Below are 22,644 nucleotides of genomic sequence, written 5' to 3' on the forward strand. Positions count from 1 at the left end.
CATAGGCCAAATCCAGCATCTGTGTGGGCAGGCTGGCTAAGGAGCAGGCATGTTCATCTAACTGCTGGGCACAGTATCTTGTTCTCCATCTGATTTTATTTCAGTGGAAAATGAAAACTGCAACCATGCCCAGAAGAACCACCTCTAATGCTTTATGTTTGGCACTATTTAGTAGTGCGAAACATAATGGGAGTTTACAGCCCCAGCATCACCTGAAAAGCCCAAAGTAGCCCCCAGGCTGACAGTGCTTGAAGGCAAAGGCTACATTTTTCTTCCATTGTTGTGCAAGGCTCTGCACCATTCAACCTTGGTTACTGCTGGGGGTCCTAGCACTGCCATTCACCGCCACGGCACTGCGGGCAGTCTACAAGAATTAAAATCAACACAGCTGTGAAGTAAGAAGGAAGGAAAGTATGCGTGCTGTTCAAAAGGTGACAGCACAAGGGAGGAGATGCTTAGCACCATTGCAATAGTATTGTTTGGTCTAAGGGGCTCTGGTGTGACATATAGCAGCTTGTTAAGTCTCTTTCAGTGTTTTTCTGTACCTTGGCACATGGTCACTTTTACGCCTGGTGCCACATATGTGCTCTATATACTTTGAACAGCAAATGTGGTTTAGCTTTCATTTTAGTTGTTTGGAAAAATCACCACACCCAGAGATAGCTGCTAATCATTAGTGTGAGTCAATAATGAGTTGGGGTTTTAATTATTTTATACTGTATATATGGAAACACAGCAAATTGCTGGGAACTCCATTGAAACAGTTGGGTTTGGTTTAGATATATTTGGAGTGGGGCAGGGACAGGATAATTTCTGCTGTAGCCCTCCAGTACCCAGTCACACCTTGTCACTGGAAGGTCTCAGGGATGACCACATGGATCCTGTGTGCAAGATGACGTTCCTCTGAAATAATGGAAGAAACTGCCACTTGCTTTTGGCCACAAATCAACCTGCAGAAAAGTTTGCCTGGGTTGGTTTTGAGACTAGACGCTGCTTCAGCTCCTATCTCCTCACGGCGAGCATTCCCCATGGCAGCAAAGCCCTTGCACCCACAACCGGGGGCTGCCTGCCTCCCCTCAGCCCTGCCACTGGACTGATACTGCAGGCCAAATCCAGCCCCTGGCCAGATCCAGACTCTGTTTTGCTCCAGTGTCCATTCACTGGATGTCAGCTCTGCTGCTACATAGCACTGAAATCAGAAACAGATTGGCCCTCCTTTGGGTTTCAGAGAGGGACTTTGGTCTTTTGGGATTTCACTGACAAGCCCGAGCAGCAATTTATTGTACACTAATCTCCACATTACTATTATTAAGAGCGATGATGGTTTTGTAACAATGTATTCTTTGGTAAGAGGGTTATATCTGACTTTGAACAATTACTGTGCAATTTTAATTAACTTTTCCTTACGATACACTTTCTTTCTGGACTTGGCAGTTAGCCTCACAGTGTTTCAAAATATTCTGCATAGCAAATGTTGCTATCAGCACTTAAAGATTTCTGGAAGAAAACAGCAAAAAACTTTTGGGTAATTTAATATTTCTATGAGAAGAATTCTTAAATTCTGCCAACTGAGAAGGTGACCCTTGCTTAAAATCTGTCTTCAGGAAATAGTCTAACTACTATAAAGCTGTAATTAGCAATTATAATTTTAATACAATTTTTTACTTATGTCTCATGAATGTTTTACTTCTAGGTTCCTCCAGTACTTAAAGATAATGTAAGTTGACTTTATTAATTAGCAGAGAGGTGAAATGTTTGCTGTCAAAGCTACTGCCATTGGTATTTTTCCTAACCATGCTTTTTTTCTCTCTAGACTATGATGTCTGTGCCGAAGCTCCCTGTGAACAGCAGTGCACGGATAACTTTGGGCGAGTCTTATGCACTTGCTACCCTGGGTACCGCTATGATCGGGAGAGGCACAGGAACAGAGAGAAGCCGTATTGCTTGGGTGGGTAGAAGTGCATTTTGAGCTCATCTCTGGTTACTGGTGTATCCTGCTCCCTCAGGTCTTTTAGAAGTCAGTTTAGATCTGAAACCTTTCTTATTCTTGGTACTATTATGGAAGAAATGTTTTGGGGTTTTTTAAACTATGTTAAGGATTGGCTCCCAGAACTGAAAAATCTAAACCTCCCTGAAATTATTAGGAGGTAGTACGTAAAATGAGACATATGCACCCAAACACTTCGAAGTGTTGGGCTGAGATGAGAGACATGATTCTGGCAGTAATCCTTAAAGCACTATAACTGGGCCTAATTATGAAAACAGATCCTTGGGTTTTTATTCAGATGGCCAGCATCTAATTCAGGACTGTTCATTCTTTTGTCCTGCCCTGCGTGGTTTGCTGTGCCAGGGAGCCGAGATTTGCAGTACCAAGCTTTGCTTGTGAGATTTTCAGTGCAAAGAAATGGTAAGTGATGTTCACCAATAAAAAGCCAGGTGTGTTAATTATAATAGTGCAGTTTGCACAGAGCTGCAGCCCAAAGCGCCTGTGGTGCTGCCACAAAAGTTAACCACAAAATCTCCTGATGCCTTTAAAGGAAGTATTTTATTGTATCTGAGGTCTAAAAGTTCTGGCTTTAGGACATGTTGAACTCTTACTCTTCTCCAGATATTGACGAATGTGCCACCAGTAACGGGACGCTGTGCTCTCAGATCTGTGTCAACACCGTGGGCAGCTACAGGTGCGAGTGTCATGAAGGCTACACCCGGGAGGACGATGGCAAGACATGCACCAAAGGAGATAAAGGTAGTGCAAGTTAATGGTCCAAGGCCAAAGGGCTGGCTAAAAGGTTGATGTTCTGGAAAGAGGAACAGCTCCCTACACTATATGTGGAGATGGGGGTCCAAAGGTGGGATGTAGCTGCTGCTCCTGGTGGTGCCACATTGTTCTCTGGGCACCTAAGCACCTGTGGAGCAGTTCTCCCTGGTTTACAAGCTGCACATACACAGCAGTAAGTCAGTAGTCACATCTGTAAGGAAAGAGCATGAGTACCTTGAAGGATGTGGAAAGCATCTTTCCCTGGAGAGGCAGAGAGGCTAAGTGGTGAAACTTGCTTCTGTTAGACCATTTCTGCTGGATCCCTCTGCTAAAAGCCATATTTTGCTCCCGTACTAACCTGGATTGTACCTAGTTTGACATCCAGAGCTCAGGAGACAGGAAAAAGAAATGCCACATGCTGGCTGGTAGAAGCCTCCTTCATGAATTTGTGTTAATTAAATTAATTTCAGTAACTTTAATTTGTACATACATGCCTACATCTGAGATTAGCAAATGGCCTTGTCTTGGGTGTTCAATGCCTCTGGGCACTCAGAGGCTTAGAAAGGTGTGCCTGGGAATTCCACACACTTTTCAAGCATTGCTTAATTCAATTGCTGAACTACATTGAGTAATACTGAATTCTGCTGACCTGTAATTAGTTTGTGTGTCTTGTGACTGCGGTCAGATTTTTTTTCTTTTTTCTAAAAAGAAAATAATATGTGATGGGAAAGGGGTAAAAGTGAGGGCTTGTTCTTGCTTTTCACTGTTGGTTTCTAAGTATATATGTGTGTTTTGTATAAATTATTTTAAAGTTTTTGACCTCATCCCAGTTATTAAATTACAGCAATTAGGATACCACAGATTAAACACTGATACGGTAATTTAAAAAGAAAGGAAAAAGAGAACAACCTGTGCTCTGGAAAAAAACAAACCTGTTTTGATGAATGGTGATTTATCATAGGTTCATCAATTAATGCATGAACACAGTGTCATTAGGTGCTCCAAATCCCAGTGGACAGCCAGAGCAATTTATAATTTTGATTGTCCCCTGAAAATGTGTAACTGGAGCCACTCCATTAATTTTAATTGTTCCTTGAAGTTTTCAAATGTTACTTTTTCCCTTGTAAGTTGGGAGGGGGGGTTGTCATTTCATAAAAGAAAGAGATATAACCTATATAATCCTCCTGCAAATAATTTTTTAGTTAACTTTTCCACAGGCTAGTTCAAATTTCCTGACAGAGTATGTCCAAAGCATTCAACACAAGTAAACATTCAAATAGTGGAAATAATTCTAATGTTTGAAAAGCACCAATTTTACACTGAATATTTCTGGCACATAAAAACGTCAGTTCCAGTAGTTAATCTGGAATGAAATACCCACATTTCCCAGATCAGCTGTGTGAAACAGAGAAGGACACCTTCTGCTTGGTTACCCTGCTATATTCCAAGTTAGTGCTAGTAAGTTAGTGTTATTCATTGCTGGACCTCTGGTGCAAATGAAAGGGGAGTAGTTGTCCATTGCTACAGGGTTCGTCGTGTCTGTAACTCAGCCCAAGGAAAGTCGAGGTTTTCGGCAGCGGTGAGGAACGGGCTGTAGCCACGCACCACCCCGTGGTCAACCTCAGCCCTGCACCAGAGCTGGAGCGACTTCCTCATGAGCAGATTATTTGCTTTTCATGGTAGCTGGGACACTTAAATTTTATTTTAACATTTAATATGAGAGAAATGAAAATACATTCCTCTCCAGCTCTAAAAGTGTTGCACGCTTCCCAGGACATACCATTCACGTTTTCATCATGCCATGCCTGAAGGCTGTAATCCAGGCAATTTTTTGGCTCTGTAAGTGTGCCTGACTGAGAGCCTCGGGTTTGTTAGTGGACACAAGAATAGGCAGCATTTTTCCTTTGTCTGCAGTCATGTTGCATTTGACAGAGACAATAAAACTACCCGTGCAGAAAGTAGGCAAATGAAACCATCTCCGCACACTGAGCCCAGATAATATAACACAGATGATCAGCTCAACAGCCTCCATATGAAGGCCGCCCGCAGCACAGCTCCCTGCAGAGCAGTTCCCCGGCCAGCCTCTCCTTCTCTTCCAGCATCAGCAAGACAGAGTCTTCGAGCACATGCAAAGAAAACAGATCGCTCCCCCAGAGCAGATCTCTTATCGATAGGCACTACGGGGCTCACCGGTGTCTTGATGAGATGAAAGGAGCCCCCTGTCATGACAGCAACATCACGCGTGAGTTAGACTTCATGCTTTGGAAAGCATTCATAAAATGGGGCTGCTTTAAGCCTTCTCCGAAATCATTTTAGTGTCCTGGTGTAGGTTTGTGCAATGGAAACAGGCTACGTAAGTGCCTTGCTCGGTGCTGGCCAAAGTGACCCTGGTAGGAGGCCTCTGTTTGTGGACCGTGTGTGGGTGGCTCCATCTAATTGCTTCCTGACCCCTCTGGCCTGTCCTAGGTGGCTTCTGGCTTTACCCATGCTTTATTCTGGCTTTATTCATTGTTTGCTCCTGATACAGGACTGGATAGGGGTAGAGTGAATGTTTGATGGATGACTCTTGATGTCTGTCTCTTTCCGTGGGCAAATCATCACCTCTGTCTGGTATGAGTTAGGGGGATTCCATCTCTCTTCTGGGACTCAGCTCACACTTGCTTATATGACGCTGTTGGACTTGTTCCTCGAACAGGTCAATCCAACTGGATTTTCAGAAATCTCACTGGTATGATATTTCCCAAACATTAGCTGATTCCCCGAACCCCAGCAGTCATCTCCATGGATTGTTACAGCCCTGCTTTATCTATACTTGTCAGACCCATGTGCCACATCCTTCTGGAAGATAAACTGGATTTGATAAAGAAACACGAGGCCAAATTCACTACTTCTTAATCTGTGCATAAGTCCACTGATTCTAGGGACTCTGTGTTAAGTTTCAAATAGCAGAGGCCCTGGCAGTTCCTCCCTATTACTATGCTGCTTTCAGCAACATTTTTAAACAAAATATTAGGGAATTTGCTTGGTAAGATAGCTATTAAAAGTAATTTTCATTAAGATTAGTAACAAACTCAAACTTTATTGGAGTTTGAAAAAAAAGAAAAGGCTTTTTTCCTAGCGTCTCTCCATATATGCATCTGTAAATTCTACACAGCTCCAAAAATGGACATGTCAAAACAATGATTTTTTTTTTAAAAATAAGCTGAGAAATGGGAGAGGAAGAACTCCGTGAGGTAGCCACAATATTAACTTGTGGTCAAAAGAAAACTTACCTTATAGAAATACCAAAAGATACAGCACACCAATTCCTTGTTAAGGGGGAAAAAAACCTGAACAGTACCAATTCTTTAATCTATCAGAGAGAGGCTTATTAGCAAAGAGGCTTTGCAAGGAGTCAAGGGCAAAATGATTAGCTTTAGAAATACCACAGTGACAAAGGAAAAGAACTGATGCTGTGTATTCAGGTATCTTCACACTAAGGCTGTAGTCCCTTTGGGAGGTGGTGTGCCAAATAGTCTTGAAGCCAGCACTACTGCAATCTGCTGAAATTCTATCATAAGTTATGTAGAATTCACAGGAAAACCCCAAGTGGCACCTTTTGGCCTTAAATCTCTGGGCCATCTGAATGCTGTATAGAAACCTGTTCAGGCATGAACAAGCCATGTACTATCAGGAAGGGCTAGGAAGCTCAAACAGACTGCCATAAAAATGTTAAATAAATTGTGTGTTATTGTAATACCATTTGACAGCAGCGGTGGGAGCAGGCAGGTGGTGAGTGGGGAAAACCTCCAAGCTTTTGCCTCCTAATCTTCTGCTCAGTTCAGTGCTGACACCAGTCTTAACGTTCTGGTCATCCCAGCATCTCGCCCTTACCTTGCCCTACCTGATTAGGAAATAAGAGAAAAAGATCTTTGTCTTCTAAAAACAAGTACACCTGATGTGGTGTTATATCCAATGGACTATACAGATAAAATTTGTGCATTGGTGGTCCATAGACGACCATCTGATGGATGGAATATTCCTTATTTGACTACCTAATATCTTTAAATAAATTTAATTTAAATTATGCAGATGTTTTCAAAATCAATACACATTTCTTAAAAGATGACGGACGTCACAGCGTGTGTCCGAGTGAGAAACATAACACAGTAGTTAAGTGCATTGTAGTTTATCCTTTTTGAAGATTTTGAAAATTTGCTGCCATTAATCAGGAGCACCTGTGGAATTTTTCCATTGTTCTGAAAGGCCAGTGTTCAAAAGTGTCCAGTAACCCCTCCAGGTAACATTGTACAAGTCTACAGATCACAGGCAGAGCCTCAGTACACTTGATGTCTCTCAACAACTATATGTGGAAGGAGAAAACCTCACCGAATGTTTGCCAGTATGAGTAACCCTGTGTTTTGGAAACCATCTCTCTTTAAACGGACATCTGTTAAAACAATGCTTGTTTGTTTGTGATGCAGAGGTGCTTCACCGTGTATGGGACTGGGAAAAGGGCAAACCCAACATTTTCCATATCTCTTACAGTTTGAATCATTTAATGCATTCTTGACAAGATCCCATTCATGCGTAGTATCAACAGGTGTGACCCTTTTTCTTGCGTGGATTTAAATCCCTGTCATTAATCTCAATCCTCATCTCTGCTCAGGCTGATTCCATCACATGGAGGAATAACCACTGATGATAAAGAGCAGTTTGTGCAAAGTGAATTAAATGACTATATTGTGAGGGATTTTACTGTAATTTATAGCATATGAAAACTTGCCCTGCGGGGGACTGTAAATCAGTTCAGATCTATAGGGTTAGTCTACCCTAAACACAAAGATAAAAGAAGGGGTGTAAACTTTTCCAGGTATTAAGAAAAGAAATTCTTTGGGGATTGTTAACTGGAAACAGCTGCTTTAAAAATGAGCTCAGAGCCGCCCCTGTGAAGTTTCTCAGCCTTACACAGCAATTCACAGTCAAAGCATTAATAATGGCAAGATTCTTTCCTCTTTTCACAGTCTGGACAAATGTAACAACTTTCAACTTGCTTTTGCAATCAGTTTATGAATTTCTTTCTTTTGGATCTTTAAATTTGTATTGGAAACTGCTTTCTTTCAGCTGGGCTTCCTGAGAAAACTGACAATGTGGCGAAACCGGGGACATGCTGTGCCTCTTGTAAGGAATTTCATCAAATAAAGCAGACTGTTTTACAACTGAAGCAAAAGGTATGAATGCCGGTCAGCTATGTCTTTACCAGAACCGTGTGTTTTGTGATAACTGAGGTTAAATTTAAGTGTTTGGAGCTGTCACTGCCATGTGGCTCTTGTGCTCATGAAGATGATGGCAATATACTTTAAAATCATGTAGGGATGGCATCTCTTCCTTATGCTTCTGTATTGCTTGTAAGGAGATTGCTGACCAAGCTCATGGAGCTGTGTTTCCAACCTCATGGTAGCAGAGTCTGGAAAACACTCATCTCAGTTTGCATTTAGGTTTCCTGGCAATCTGCACTGGTCTCAGCTTTTCATTCATTCTGAATGCACAGGATTTTGGACTTAATCCACCTTGAGTATAAGCAAGTGCAAGACATTCTGCAGTTGCAAGCATGCAGGAGAACAGGATTTTGCATTAGAAGGATGCTAATACAGGATTCTTGTCATATATGAGGTGTGTGGCTAAACAAAAGCATCACCAGATTTGATTTTTTTAAAAAAGAAAAAGCCTCGGCCGCAGCATTTTATGTTTTCACCTGTGTCCTTGTAAGTAGAGAATAATGCACTTAAAAACCTCCCCTGTGCTTTAACTTTAGTTGCTCCTGTATGTGACCTCCTTTTCCACTTAAGTAGGATTAAAACAACCCAGAGACCCAGCCTAGGATTTGTAGACCCAAGTGTAGAGATGCAGGTGTAATGCCTTTTCTGGTGACATTCCTCTGAACACTCAGTTTCTCTCAAATTGAAATGTTCTGCAGGAATATTCTCAGCAATTCATGTTGACAGGCTGCAATTAGTTCATCCAGGGTGTTCATTTAATTTCATTGTGTCAAAACACAATTTGCTGTATTCACTTGTTGCATCGAATGTTATTCATTCAATGTAATTTATATAAGGGAAAAAGAAATCTCCTTCCTTAAAATGAAATACACTGAGGTTAGAGATACTCTATCTCAAAAATCTCAGAATGTTACGTGTTTTCTTCTGAATCAGCATGAAGAAAAACTGAGATAATGTCACATGTGACGGTAATTCTGTTTTTCAAACAAACAGTAGCAAACAGGTTAAAAAAGGATCCATGCCTTTGAGTTGTTGTTTGTCCAGCTGCAGTCCATGATGCTAAGCAGGCTCATGCTGACCTCCAGGGAGGGATCTGGGTTTACAATGCTGGCCAAGTTGTTTGCTGCAAGAATTGATGGAAACCAATGGCCTGAATTAACGGAACATGTTCCATCTCTAACATCCACTATTAGGTGCCTGCGTTCAAAACTCACTCCTGGAAAAATAAGCCCATTGATACCTGTCACTGTGGGCATTTTTACAGTAGCTGTGGCCAAACTAAGCAGTTCAATCTTGCCTCAAAGCTAAGTCCTCTCATGGTCCATACTCTAGATTTTTCCTAAGTATCTTGATAGTGGGACTTGTTCTCTTTGGCATCTCAAAGGGAGTGCACTGGGTTGTGCCTCGGAGAGATGGAGATGAAAGACATGGTCACCTGGTACCCTGAGCATTCTTTATTCCACAGGAAGGTGAGCTTTTGTTCATGGTGAGGACATCTGGCCTAGTGCTGCTTCTCTGCCCAGGGAGACATGAACCCTCATGCTTCACCAGCCACTCCCCGTGGCCAAGTTGTTCTGGGGAGGATGTCCCTTTAATACCTGTGGTTGAAGCTATTCTGTTTTGCACAGAAAAAATTAATTTCTGTCTGCCAGAGAGATGGTTTATGGGAATGAGTCTTCAATCTTGTGGTTAAAGATTTCAGATTTTATGAACTTTACACAAAATTGTGTTTAGAGGAAGAGCCTCTGAATGATCCAATCCAGCAAACCCTGCAAGTGGGAACTGGTGTATGCTTCTAGAAATGGGAGATGTGATTTTATGTCTCCTCAGGAAAGGACAGCGGAGAACTCAAGTCCTGCTACCTCAGGTGATGGTAATAATACCTTCTCAGAGGATTGCAATGTCCATTTCAGATGCAGGACAGAGTAGTTCTAGGATCGGGAAGAGAAAGTCACCTTGCATGGTCATCCAGTGGAACACACTGTCCCAATCTGCTAGGCTGATCTCAGACCTTGCTGGAAGGAAGAAGAGTGGAAATCTGGAAAACTAGGGAAACATATCTGACACACAGCCAACAATTTAAAAAAATCAAGTAAGCAGTTCAGCACTTGGAGTTGGGACATTGCTGATCCTACTGCACAGAATTGTTTAAACATCTTAATTAGAAAGCCATGTTCCACATCACTCTTGACAAGCACTGTCAAAGTCATCTAAACCACAGATCTCCTAGAAACTACCCAAAACTCCAGATGTAGCATGCATCTGTTTCTGTTTCCAGAACTGTCTTTCTTTAAAATTTACCCTCACTAATATTTGCACGCACATGGAAAAAAAACTATTTTCCAAGGGCCATTAAGATTTGGAGCTGTGGATGGAGAAAGTCAAGTTCACTCTGGACTAGGATCCTGATTTAGTTAGAAGGTGAAAAAGAAGTTAGGCCAGTGGATATAGCCAATTCCTAAGAGGATGTGAGTCAACATCAAAAACATATGGTTTGGCCCCGGTGTATGTAACAACCATTTTCTGGCCAGAAGATATCAAAGAGCAGTGAGCTAGACCACAGCCTGGGTATTTTGGCACTCCTAGTGTGTGCCTCAAGTACAGCTGACTCAGTGGGGAAGCATGTGTAGATGCTTTCGCAGCAGCTATGTGACTTTTTTTTTTTTTTTTAACTTACTAAGTTGTTACAACAGCCTTGCTGGCAGGAACAAGTCAATATTTAAGCAACGGAAATGAATATACCTCCAAATCCTCTTCATGATGTGTCTTTGTGGTTTTACTTCAGCCCAGCCATTTGCAACATAACTTGAAGAGTATTCATGGGAGGGACTATATACTAAGTGATGTCCATTTATCAGCTGGCATAGCAATAAATCCTCAAACTAAGATCTGGTCAGAAATTTAAGTACAATCTCTAAAGAGGACATCAGTTAATCTGTCACTCAACTGTGGCCACCCCTAAGGAGATGCATTCACTGATAACACTGAAAATGTTCTCACAAAAACTGCCTGAAAAATGTGACTACTCAGGTAGTCACAGGATTTAACTCTGTCTCCGTTCTAGTATGTCAGCACTGGCACTGCAGAGTCCTTGGTTGCTTTGTGTCACATAGTGGAAGTTTTGCGCACTCCCAGGGAACAAGACTTTGTGGTGTGCTGACCAGAGCTGGCCAATGGACCTCCCCATGCTGGTGCCTGGCCAATGTGGCTATGAGAGTTCCCAACTACTGAATTTTCCTCTTGAGTCCCAAGTGTAAGATGCAGACAACCATGGAGTAGCCTTCAGCAGTCCCACGCTTTGATCCATGCTGCAATGGCTAAGATGTTGGCTGAGAAAGCTGTGGGGTCATTGGTAAACAAGCAGATATTTTTCTCTGGAAAACCAAAGATGACAGACTACCCCAGAGGAGGGGGTGTGCTGCATCCTCATTTTCTTTGAGAGCAGATTCCTAAGAGTAAGCATGTAAAGAAACATCCTGTGGGACTTTTATGAAGTGCTGACCTCATCCAGCCACTGATTTCTGGGTGGGTGTTGTGGATCTACTAAATTCTTGTCAGACTTACAATATGTTGCTTAATTTCTTTTAGTGCAGTCATCGTGTCTTTGGAACAGCAGTGCTCTCCAAAACCTGAGTCACAAATGGCTGATAAATCATTGTATTCCTGTCATTGTATTTTGAATTCCAGTTTGAAAAATCAAACTAGTGTTTTGTAAATGCCACTAGGAACCATCTCAGCATTTCTAACTTTTTTCTCACTTTTACTTCCTTTTGGACCTATTCTGTGCATGCAACCCCACACTGCAAGCAGCACTGGCTGCCCTTAAAGTGCACTACTTTAGTTTGCCAGAAAAATTCTGCCCAGTTACAGTATGTAGTGCAAGTGCATAGCCTTTTTTTTTCCTGTACATTACAAACATTAGGTTTGCACTAAGGGCAGGAGGGTGTATATCAAATAATTACTGAAACAAATAGAAGTCTTGGGAACAGTCCAGTTCAGAGGATTCCAAATAGTTAGAACTATAGAATTGTAAAATGCATTGGGTTGGAAGGGACCTCTGAAGATCATCTAGTCCAATCCCCCTGCAGCAATCAGGGCCATCTTTAACTAGATCAGGTTGTTCAGAGCCGCATCAAGCCTGACCTTGAACATCTGCAGGGATTGAGGCCTCCAACACCAATCTGTGCAACCTGCTGCTGTGCTTCACCACCCTCACAGTAAAGAATTTCCTAATGTCTATTCTAAATCAACCCTGATCTAGTTTAAACCCACTGTCTCTTGCCCTACCACTACGCTCCCTGATAAAGAGTCTCTCCCCAGCTTTCCTGTAGCCCCTTCAGGTACTGGAAGGCCACAATAAGGTCTCCCCAGAGCCTTCTCCAGGCTGAACAGCCCCCACTCTCTCAGCTCGTCCTCACAGGGGAGGCGTTCCAGCCTTTTAATCATCTTTGTGGCCCTCCTCTGGACCCCCTCCAACAGGTCTGTGTCCTTCTTGTGTTGAGGGCCCCAGAGCCAAACACAGCACTGCAGGTGTGGTCTCACAAGAGCAGAGCAGAGGGGCAGAATCAGCTCTCAGCCTTTGATGCAGCCCTGGATGTGATTGCCTTTCTGGGCTGCAAGAACACATTGCTGGCTCATGTCCAGCTTGCCATCCACCAGTACTCTCAAGTCCTTCCCCACATGGCTGCTCCATGTCACATCATCCCCCAGACTGTACTGGTAACAAGGATTGCCCCAACTCAGGTGCAAGACTTTTCTCTTGGCCTTGAACTCCATGAGGTTCACATGGGCCCACTTCTCCAGTTTGTCCAGGTCCTTCTGGAGGACATCCCTGCCCTCTGGAGTATCAGCCTCGTCCCTCAGCTTGGTGTCATCTGCAAACTTCCTGAGAGTGCACATTTCCTCAGGGCAGACCAGCCTCCTGGCTCACCATCCTCCCTTCAGCTGCCTCTGGAGAGACTAAATATTTCCAGAACATTTCTAAATATGTTTAATTATTAAATATATTCAATCTTGTCAGATTGTTTCATGGATAGTTTAACATCTGAGGTAATGGATATTACAGAATCACAGAATCACAGAGTGTTAGGGGTTGGAAGGGACCTCTGAAGATCATCTAGTCCAACCTTCATCCAGCATACCTAACCACTACACCATAGCCTCAAGTTCTAGATCTACTTTTTTTGATATTGGATATTGACATTTTAAACTACAGTATGCAATTCTCCTTATATTCTCACTTACTTTAGCTCTGTGTCTCTATGCACAGCAGATCAGACATCTATGGGAGTAAATAGTATGGTTACAGCGCCAGATTCACAAAGGATTTGGGGCTGTCATTGAAGACTATGAAAAGTTAGCAGCTTGTGCAGCAACTATTGCCCTGAGAAAGGGAAGTGAATGAATACAGAAAACTTCAGATAACGAAAAAGAGGTTTCCTGAGAAGATACAAGCAGTTACAAGACTCAAGTTTTTGACAATACGTTGCTATATCTCTCCTGAATTTTTCCTTCCCTTTCAGTATTTCCACAGTGACTTGAAAAGTGAACTGCCTCACAGAGTAGCATTTTTTCTGATTATTACAATGAAGGTTGATTAAACATTTTATATTCTCATGAAGTATTTAAATATGGTGTTTGTTCACATGAAAGCTTAATCAAGAATGTAATTTTTGCAGCTGAACAATGAAGGGCTTACACTGATTTTTTGTATTGGCAGGTTGCTTTGCTACCAAATAATGCTGCTGATCTTAGCAAACACATCACTGGTGAAAAAGTACTTGCATCTAATGCGTATATCCCTGGCCCCCCAGGACAGCCTGGACAACAAGGCCCTCCAGGTAACATACAGACCAGAGGGATGTGAATGTGCAATAATGCTGTAAATAAAAATAATAAGCTTCAATCTTCCAGTGGAACAGTATTCCATGTCTGTCTTTCATGTTTTGATTATTATTACTATATTTGCATTTGTGATCAATTTAAAAAAAAAGAACTTTCTGGTCATTATGGTCATGCCCTGCCAACATCACTCATTGTGTCTTAGTCTCTGTGTATTTCTTGGTGCTTGAGCTGGGTTTGGCCAGTATGTGCTAAATTTCTCCCTCTCCCTGGGATATCTCACCTGCTTTAGTTGTCATTTCCTGTATTTTAACTCTGTCTTAAAACACTCACAACTTCATTGCAGAAATACATATTGCTTTAGCTCATTCTCATTACCACAGCACAAAATGTGCTTTCAGTTAGTGGGGGTTTCTGCCAACTATTTTGTTTTTCCTCATCTGGTTTTGCAAAGACTCATTTCTTGGTTCTACATCATTGGGTTCCAGATTCAAAGGAATCTGAAGGGTAAAACTCCACTTACACTCTCTTTGCTTGGTATAACTTGAAACAATGTGAAAAGTAGAGAGTTCCTGATCTCCAGCTTAAGCCAGATACCTTGCAGCCAGCAGCCAGTGATGCTAAAAATTTTGTAAATGGTTCAGCACAGATCTCATTTCGGGTTAGTGATAAATCCAAGGAACTTCAGCATTGCACTGAGTTTCAGGACAATTCTTACAGAGGGCTAGCAGATATTCCTTACAAGGCTTGATTTATTCCCTACTGAACTGAACCTCCCCTGCCCCACCCCAATTATTCCCACTTCTGCAGTAATGCTTTGGTTTTTGAGTCTTTATCTCATTTTCTTGGCGGAAAAGTATGTTCAGTCTTTAGCATACCAGAAATGCAAGGATAATATGGCTAGAGACTCTGCGTCAGGCTCTGAACCATTCCGTGCATCATCACCTTCCAATCTCAACGTAGACCTGGCTCTGCGGGTCTTCCATCTGTTTCCCCATGACTGAGCTGTCCAAGGTACTGCAGAATTAACTTAAAAACCATCCCTGCGGGTCCTCCTCTTCGGCCTCGTCGGCAGAGTCTTCAGGAGGAGCCCGAGAGGTTCATCACTGAACTTGACTTCACTCCTTTTGAAGGCCCTAACTGTCCTGTTGAACCCTTTCTATTATCTGCTTCTCATTTTCTATACGTTTCATTTGCCTTCAGTATGAAGCGAAGTGTTTTCCCCTCTAGTTGTAAAGCCATTCAGCTAGTGACATTTTAACGGTATTTATTTTGTGCAAATGTTGTTTCAGGTTCATGATTTTTTTGTTCTCCTTTTCATCATGTTTCTCTTGAGCTAAACATCTGCTTTGTTTCCTGTGTGCTCCCTAAAAACTAACATTCTCTGCTGAAGCTGAAAAGGAGGATATAAAGAAAAATGGCAGAACAGAGCTTTTTTGGCCCCTGAGACATTGGCTATCACACCAGGCAACAGAGAGGTGCAACCCACCTCTGAAGAGAGCTTGCTTCTGCACTAGTCATGTAGATGCCTTCAACCCAACATTCCCATGAGTTTTCTTTCTTTCTATAAGACGACCCTCAAATGTGACCTGCTCCTTCCTTCTTTGTGTGAAAACAAGGCATTTCTTGTTTTCTTTTCATTGCCAATCTGTGTTCCTAACTCCCTGGCAGTGGCAAGTATTGTCTTCTTTGAGCACATGAGTGCAGTGTTGGTTGTGTTGTGGATTTGGACATGTTCAGGCAACCAGTCCATTGAGTGGTTCAAAAAATGGTCAGTTCCGACTGCTTGCATTGATGAAGTGTCCTGAAGCCTTTCTCTGCGTGGTAAAATCTTTGCTGTTGATTGCAGGAGCTCCAGGACCAAAGGGAAGTCAAGGAGTTCCTGGGTCACCTGGACCTCCAGGACAGCCAGGCCCCCGTGGATCAATGGGGCCTATGGGCCCATCTCCAGACATATCACATATTAAGCAGGGGAGACGGGGCCCCGTGGTCAGTATTCTCATCTCCTGTCGTGCACTGCACAACTGGCCTTAGCTCCACAACCTCTCACGTCCTTGTGAACACTTTCTTTTCTTTTGCAGGGCCCACCAGGAGCCCCAGGGAGAGATGGTAGCAAGGTGAGGAGAGGTACTGCTTTCCATAACATGGGCACATGTGCATGTGAAGTGCAGGCTTGACAGAGAGACCCTCTACACACTTGTAGTCACATCCTTTCACCATCCCATTTCCTTTGCTTAACTGAAAACGCCCTATTGCCCCATCCCTTCATGTCTTCCTTCTGCTGCTTTGCATTTGACATTCCTTAAGTTTGCAAACAGCCCTGCCAGGCTAACTCTTAAGTAGCGTTCTTTGCTTTCTCTGCAGCTCTTCTGGCCTTTCTGTGAAGAAATGTTGATGCCTTAACCCATTTCATTAAACTGCTCTTTTGTGAATTTCTCCTGTTAGCTGGTTTACTTGTTACTGTCTAGGAGAAACACCAGAAGTGCCCAGCTCTGCTCCCACTAGAATCAGCAGCAATTTCCTTGACTTTCTGCTTCACTCTCCTTTTCTCAGCAAGTGTAAGCTGATGATTTTTGATGTGGTGACCATAATTAGGGGAGTCTGCAGAGGCAAACTGGTTTGGGTTGGTTTTTTTTTTGTTTCCTTTAGTTGCAGTAAACTAACTGAGGTGATATTGATTACAGGGGGAGCGAGGTGCACCAGGACCAAAGGGGATACCTGTAAGTATTGATCATGGGAGAAATTTCCACAACAGAGCGATGCTGACTACTAACAACAGGTCAACGAAAAGGGGAAAAAAAAAAAAAATACACCCTCCTTGTGTCAAGAGCACAGTGAAAGATACTTTACATGCACAGAAAACATTACTGGAGAGAAAGTAATTACATGATTTCACTCAAGTGTTTTTGTGTGCACACCTCTTCCCTTTACTGGGTGTGGCACCGAAAGCAGCAAGCACACTCTGCCCTGGGAGCGCAGTGGGACATCCCCAGAGAGATCCTGCGCAGAGCAGTAGCTGGTACAGCTCAGACACTGCTCCTAATGGGAGTCTGGACCCTGGAACCTTTTAAAATCCTGTCCCTCGTCTCTGGGATTTAGAAAGCTATAGGTTTCCAGCAAGTCATCAAGGATGAGTATTTACAATCTGTTTTCAGGTGAAACTGTTCAAAAGTTTGTTTCATACAGTGTTTTCTCATTGGTGGAATGGATTTTTAAGTGCATCCTCAGCAGGGTGTCCTCATAATTAAACAGTGTACTTCACTCTGTGAAGTCCACTAAACAAATCATGATTTTCTAAAATCAGATAGACTCAGATGGGTACTAGCTGCACTGTAATTACCAACATATTTAGTAAGTGGTGGACAACAGCAAGGTTACCATATTTAAAAGATATATTCAAAATACTAGTATTCTTAAAAAAATGTTTTAAATAAATAATAATTATTGATTGATTAGTCACTCTGAGAATGTAATTTCTATCAGTAGCAAGGACCAAGGAAACTAGAATTTCTCTTTTCTGTTCCCATGAGGTGTCAAGATACTGCTAGGAGGCAGATATAGCAAAGGAATTGTTAAATAACTAAAAGGCTGAGCATCTGGCAAGTGTAGGCTCTGTCAGCAAAAACGTTTTCCTTCTTTTGAAAATTTTTTTCCTGAACAAGTTGACTCAAAACCTGACCATTAACTTTTGACAATTGATATGAAGCAGTATCTTACTGAGTCACCCCTGCAAGAGTAATTATATCAACCTATTTGAAAACTGTAAGAGCAAAGTGGATTGTTATTAATGACTATGCCTTGTGACTGCAGGGCCCACCAGGTTCATTTGATTTCCTATTGCTGATGATGGCAGACATCAGAAATGACATTGCTGAGCTGCAAGAGAGAGTGTTTGGACACAGGACTCATTCATCGACAGAGGAGTTCCCATTACCTCAGGAATTTACAAACTATCACGACACAGTAGATTTTGGATCTGGAGAAGACTACAAACCACGAGCAGCACCCAGAGACTCCAGGATACAGAAGGCAGCCCATCCTTAGCTACGCCTACGAAAAATTAGAGCCCTTTTAGAGTTCTTCAATATAAAAATGCACTGACAATGTAAAAAAATACCTATATTATTTCCCCGTTTTCTCTTTGCCTTTCCCTAACCATCCTGCCTGTACTGTAGCTTTCCCGGTTCATGGTAGCCTCCTTGCAGGAATTTCAGGCCATCAAGCCTGCACTGTGCTTTCTACCTAGACTATCAAGAAAACCTTTTTAGTAGATCAAATGACTAAGACATACTCTAGTTAATGGCACAGACCATAGCATTTCATCTGCCTACCTTGGATTCTGTGTCCAAATGACTAAATTTTGATAGGGGTAGAGGCATAGCTAAACATCATCCCTGAAAAACATCTTTAATCAAAATCTTGGTCCACGGTTATTTTATACACGTAAATATATTATGCTGGAGAACTCTAGTCTCCAGCTACTGTCCCCAGGCTTAGAAGAGTGAAAAGTGGAAGCCTCTTCCACAGAAGATGCCTGGTATAAGTGAAATATCTTCTTCTGTTATACACCGCCATGGCACTGCTTCATAATCGGGAAATTATTTGGCTTTGTGTTGCTAGAGTATCCTTCAAAGAGAGTCAAAAGATGTGTTAGTCCTCAACTAACACTACTTTTCCCTTACCATTCTCCCACTGCTCAGTGTGAAGGCCAGTTCTCTTCCTGAACAGATTCATGTGGGATACATTACACAAAAATGAGCAAGAGAAAAGGGGATGTATAAAGCAGGAAATGCAAGCATAGGTGAATCAAGTAGATTTACTGGCAAGCACAAAATAAATTCCAGCCTTGTAGGAAGAGTTGGATTCTGACCTTCTGTAGGTGCAAGTCTTTCTCGGTGAAACACCAAAGTCCAAGTGAAATCAAGACCAGAGAGAGGCCTCATGTTTGCAAAGAGCTTCCATCTGTTTTGTTCTTCTGCTGCATGAGAACAACTTAAATGGCATTCACAGAACCGGAACACAGAGTTGCAGTGTATTTGGCTGGGTATACGAGGAGTATGAGTAGGTGCAGGAGTGCACACGACGAACATTTCAACTGGTACGAGGATGGCTAAGGTGAGGTACTGCACATGGGATCCTGTATTTGTGAAGAGGGGATAAAAGGGCATGCCCTTTTTTTACACTGGAAAATTGGATGCCCAAGCTAGAACATGCCTCACGGACGACGTATGTTGCCATTTCTTTTGGATTAACACAGCTGCTGAGGACTTTGCCATGCTTAGAAGATAAAGGATTATATTAAGCACAAAACTTCAATGTTCTATCTGTGTAGCTGCTACTTTTACAGTATGTTTAGTGCTAGGTCATGTCCATGTTAGAAATGCAAAGAAAAACTTCCTATTTTGCCATGTTTTTCACAGCTTGCACATTCTAATAGAATAAATACAAGTAAAAATATGAGCAGGCCCTTTTCAGGTAACCTGTAAAGGTTTGGATTCCCTTCCATATTCCCTGGGCCAAAAATTATTTGGTGTAATCCCTATACTGTTGTATAAACAACTGGATATCAAGACCTTTTGTATCTTTTGTATGTTATCTTAAGCAGATGTGTTCATTCCTCTAACTGTTTCCCAGCTCCTTGCTATCATTATGCCACAAGAAAGGGCATTAGCTTTAAGAACACTGAAGTTCTCTATTCCTCTTTATGTTATATGTATATCAATATTTACAAAGCAATGACTATGTCACTGGGATAGCTTGGGAAAAAATCATAGTGCTCTCACCCTGTGGTCTTTGGGCTTCTCCTCTGGAAGGAGCTTTGCCAGCAGCTGCAGATCCAAGAGGACTTGTGAACCAAGTAATAAGGAAATTGGTGAGATGTGTAGAAGGAACTTGTGGTCAAGAGGGATGGTCTTATATGCAGCAGGCTGAAAGAAACCTCTAAGCACGAACTGAGGCATTTATGTTTTATTTTCTTAACTTCAGTGTGCAACTAGGCATAAATAACATCATTCACGAATACGCAATTTTAAGTAAATTTGTTAAATGTCAAATGCTATATTTACAACTCTTGCAAATAATATTACTCTTGCGTATGACTACCATCATCCCATCACCTGCTGGATCAGGTCAATTCCCACTATAGAATGAGTAGCTGCAGGTTTTTTGACCATCAGATACTGAATAATGAGTTAGGCGAGTCACTTCTTATATACCAATTAAATTCTATTGCCTCCTGCCCACAAGATATGTCCTAATAAAGGTGCCTCTTTCAGTTCTAAGCTTAGAACTGTCCAAATACAGACAAATACCAAATGAGAAGTTCATACAGTTTGAGCATCAAAACCAGGAGTATGTGTCAATTGCCCTGCTGTGTGTAAGTATTCAGGGAAGGGAAATCTTGAGACTGGACCAGAAAAGTGGATAAAATACACTGTAAGTACAGAAAGCTGTTCTACAGACTCAAGAACATAAAATATGGCACATGTTTTACATGCCCTTCTGATTGGAAACCTCAGTAACTTCCCTTTTTGGAGTCTGCATCCTTAGTTTTCAGAGACTAGAGCTGGGTTTCCGATAGCACAGTTACTCCATAAAAAGCACTCCCTGGGTTTGTCCTTGTGCTTCACTCTCTTCCTAGGCTAATTGCTCCAAAACTGTTGGCCAAGTCCCAGTAGCAAGGAGGGAACATGATAGTAAACGTAAGTTTACCCAACATGACACATGAATTTCCCCAGCAGGGTGAGCCCCTCTGAGCACATCTGTCAAAGAAAGGTCAGCCTTTCGTCTGCATCTGGCTAAGATCTTTGCATAAACTTTCCTCATTTTATTTCCAATTAGTTATAGGATAACTTTCATAACACATTGTATCAGAAATATTTCATCAAGATTTCCAGATAAATGCATGAAGAGACTCAGATAGAAAAGTGACATTTTCTTCAGCATACCAAAAGTTTATACTATAAAGCCAGAGCAGCGGAATCGTTTCCAGTCTTAAGCCTTGTTACTGGGTAGCCAGGGAAGTCATTACCTTGTAAAATTATTTATTACTCTGTGGCTCCAGAAATAACAAACTCCCCCAAGAATGCAAAATAAGAATACAGAAACACCTACACTCATATCTAGTTCCATTACTATGCTCTCGAACATGACAACTTTTTTCATACAAATACTATGCGTGATTTTAATAGAAAGATTATTTTGATGTTAAGACATCAAGTTATAAGCAGAAGGATAATAAAGAGTTTGTTATTTTATTAATATTAGAAATATATTTAATGGAAACATTTGCAAGAGTGTGTAGTGACGGGAAAATGATGATTGTTTATCGGTTTAACAAAATCTTGGAAAATGTTTTGTTCACCACTGTGCCAAGTACATATAGAATTAGTTTTTCTTTCAGAGCTGGAATACTGACACAGAAGTATGCCTATGTAGTCAAGTTAAATGAAGAAAATGAGAGGAAAATTGATTGTGAATGGAATTAAGGTAATGCCTGGAGTTATTGTTGTCATCACAGTTTGAGTAACCTTCTTCCTAAAAGTATTTCAGAGTTAATACAGTAAGCCCCAGATAAGCAACAAAAGATGGGGCTGGGGCACAAGAATTTGTTAATTACACATTAAAATCCACGTTTGTTCCTATTACACATTCTAATAACTATGCTGTTCACTTTATTTATATATGAAATACTAAAATGTGTATAAAATGATTGTGATTTTATGATGTATTCCTAATAACAAAGATATTTTTTCTTACACTGTTTTTAGCTGCTTTTGTTGCACATCCTTCCTCTGAAATACAAAAACACTGGCTGGAAGAAATAACTAGCAGGAAACCTCCTTACGTGGACACTATCAGCAGGACTATAGGGGCATGAGCTCTTGCAGAACAGGGTGGGTCTCCATCTCTGTGGAAATAAGGCACGAGCCCACCTCCGTTGTTAGGATGGCGGCTCCTGCACCCCATGAGGGCTACGTGGGGCTGGATCGAGCAGCCTTAACCCAAGCTGCCAGAAAATGCAGCTTCTGCACAGCCTGGGGGTGTGATACAGGGGCCCGAGGCTTCCCTGGCACCACAGTACTGGGGAAAAAAGGCAAGTAAGACAAAGGAGAAAAAAGGGGAATAAGACAAAGGCTATGGCAGGCCTTGCCTGTTCTTTGCACCTGGCTGAGCTCCCCCTCCCCACAGGAACATCACAGAATCACAGAATTGCCTAGACTGGAAAAGAACTTTATGACCTTTGAGACCAACCATCAACCTAACACTGACAAGTCCTCAACTAAACCATATCCCTAAGCACTGTGCCTATAGGACTCTTAAATACCGCCATAGAGACTCCACCACCGCCCCAGGCAACCTGTTCCAACGCCCGATAACCCCTTCAGTAACTCAGTAACAAAATTCTTCCTAATATCCAATCTAAACATTCCCCAGTGCAACCTGAGGCCATTTTCTCTTTTCCTATCACTTGTTACTTGGTTCAACAGACCGATCTTCACCTCCCTACAACCTGCTTTCGGGTAGTTGCAGAGAGTGATAAAGTCTCCCTTCAGCCTCCTCCAGGCTAAACAGCCCCAGTTCCCTCAGCCCTTCCTCATCTGCCTTGTCTCCAGACCCTTCATCAGCTCCGCTGCCCTTCTCTGGACACCTCTAGCACCTCAGTCTTTACTGTAGCCAGGGGCTACAGTATCAAGAAAATACAGGGGCCCCGAACAGGTCACAGGGCTTGAGGTGCAGCCTCACCGCTGCCAAGCACAGGGGCACGATCCCTTCCCTGCTCCTGCT

General features: G+C 42.1%; 1 protein-coding gene across 1 annotated transcript in view; it reads left to right on the top strand.

The window, feature by feature from the left end:
• The window catches only part of CCBE1 (collagen and calcium binding EGF domains 1), a gene marked incomplete at its 5' end in the record, with an annotated part of 19,145 nt that extends 1,244 nt beyond the window's left edge, over positions 1-17,901 (top strand). The window contains 8 exons of the mRNA XM_009877124.1: positions 1,814-1,948; positions 2,609-2,755; positions 7,862-7,968; positions 13,736-13,856; positions 15,707-15,846; positions 15,939-15,974; positions 16,542-16,577; positions 17,668-17,901. Coding sequence (XP_009875426.1) covers positions 1,814-1,948; positions 2,609-2,755; positions 7,862-7,968; positions 13,736-13,856; positions 15,707-15,846; positions 15,939-15,974; positions 16,542-16,577; positions 17,668-17,901 — 956 coding nt within the window. The remainder of the gene's footprint in view (positions 1-1,813; positions 1,949-2,608; positions 2,756-7,861; positions 7,969-13,735; positions 13,857-15,706; positions 15,847-15,938; positions 15,975-16,541; positions 16,578-17,667) is intronic.
• Positions 17,902-22,644: the final 4,743 nt, after the last annotated feature.

The sequence above is a fragment of the Apaloderma vittatum genome, unplaced genomic scaffold, assembly GCF_000703405.1.
Source record: "Apaloderma vittatum isolate BGI_N311 unplaced genomic scaffold, ASM70340v1 scaffold7529, whole genome shotgun sequence".
NCBI classification, from domain to species: Eukaryota; Metazoa; Chordata; class Aves; order Trogoniformes; family Trogonidae; genus Apaloderma; species Apaloderma vittatum.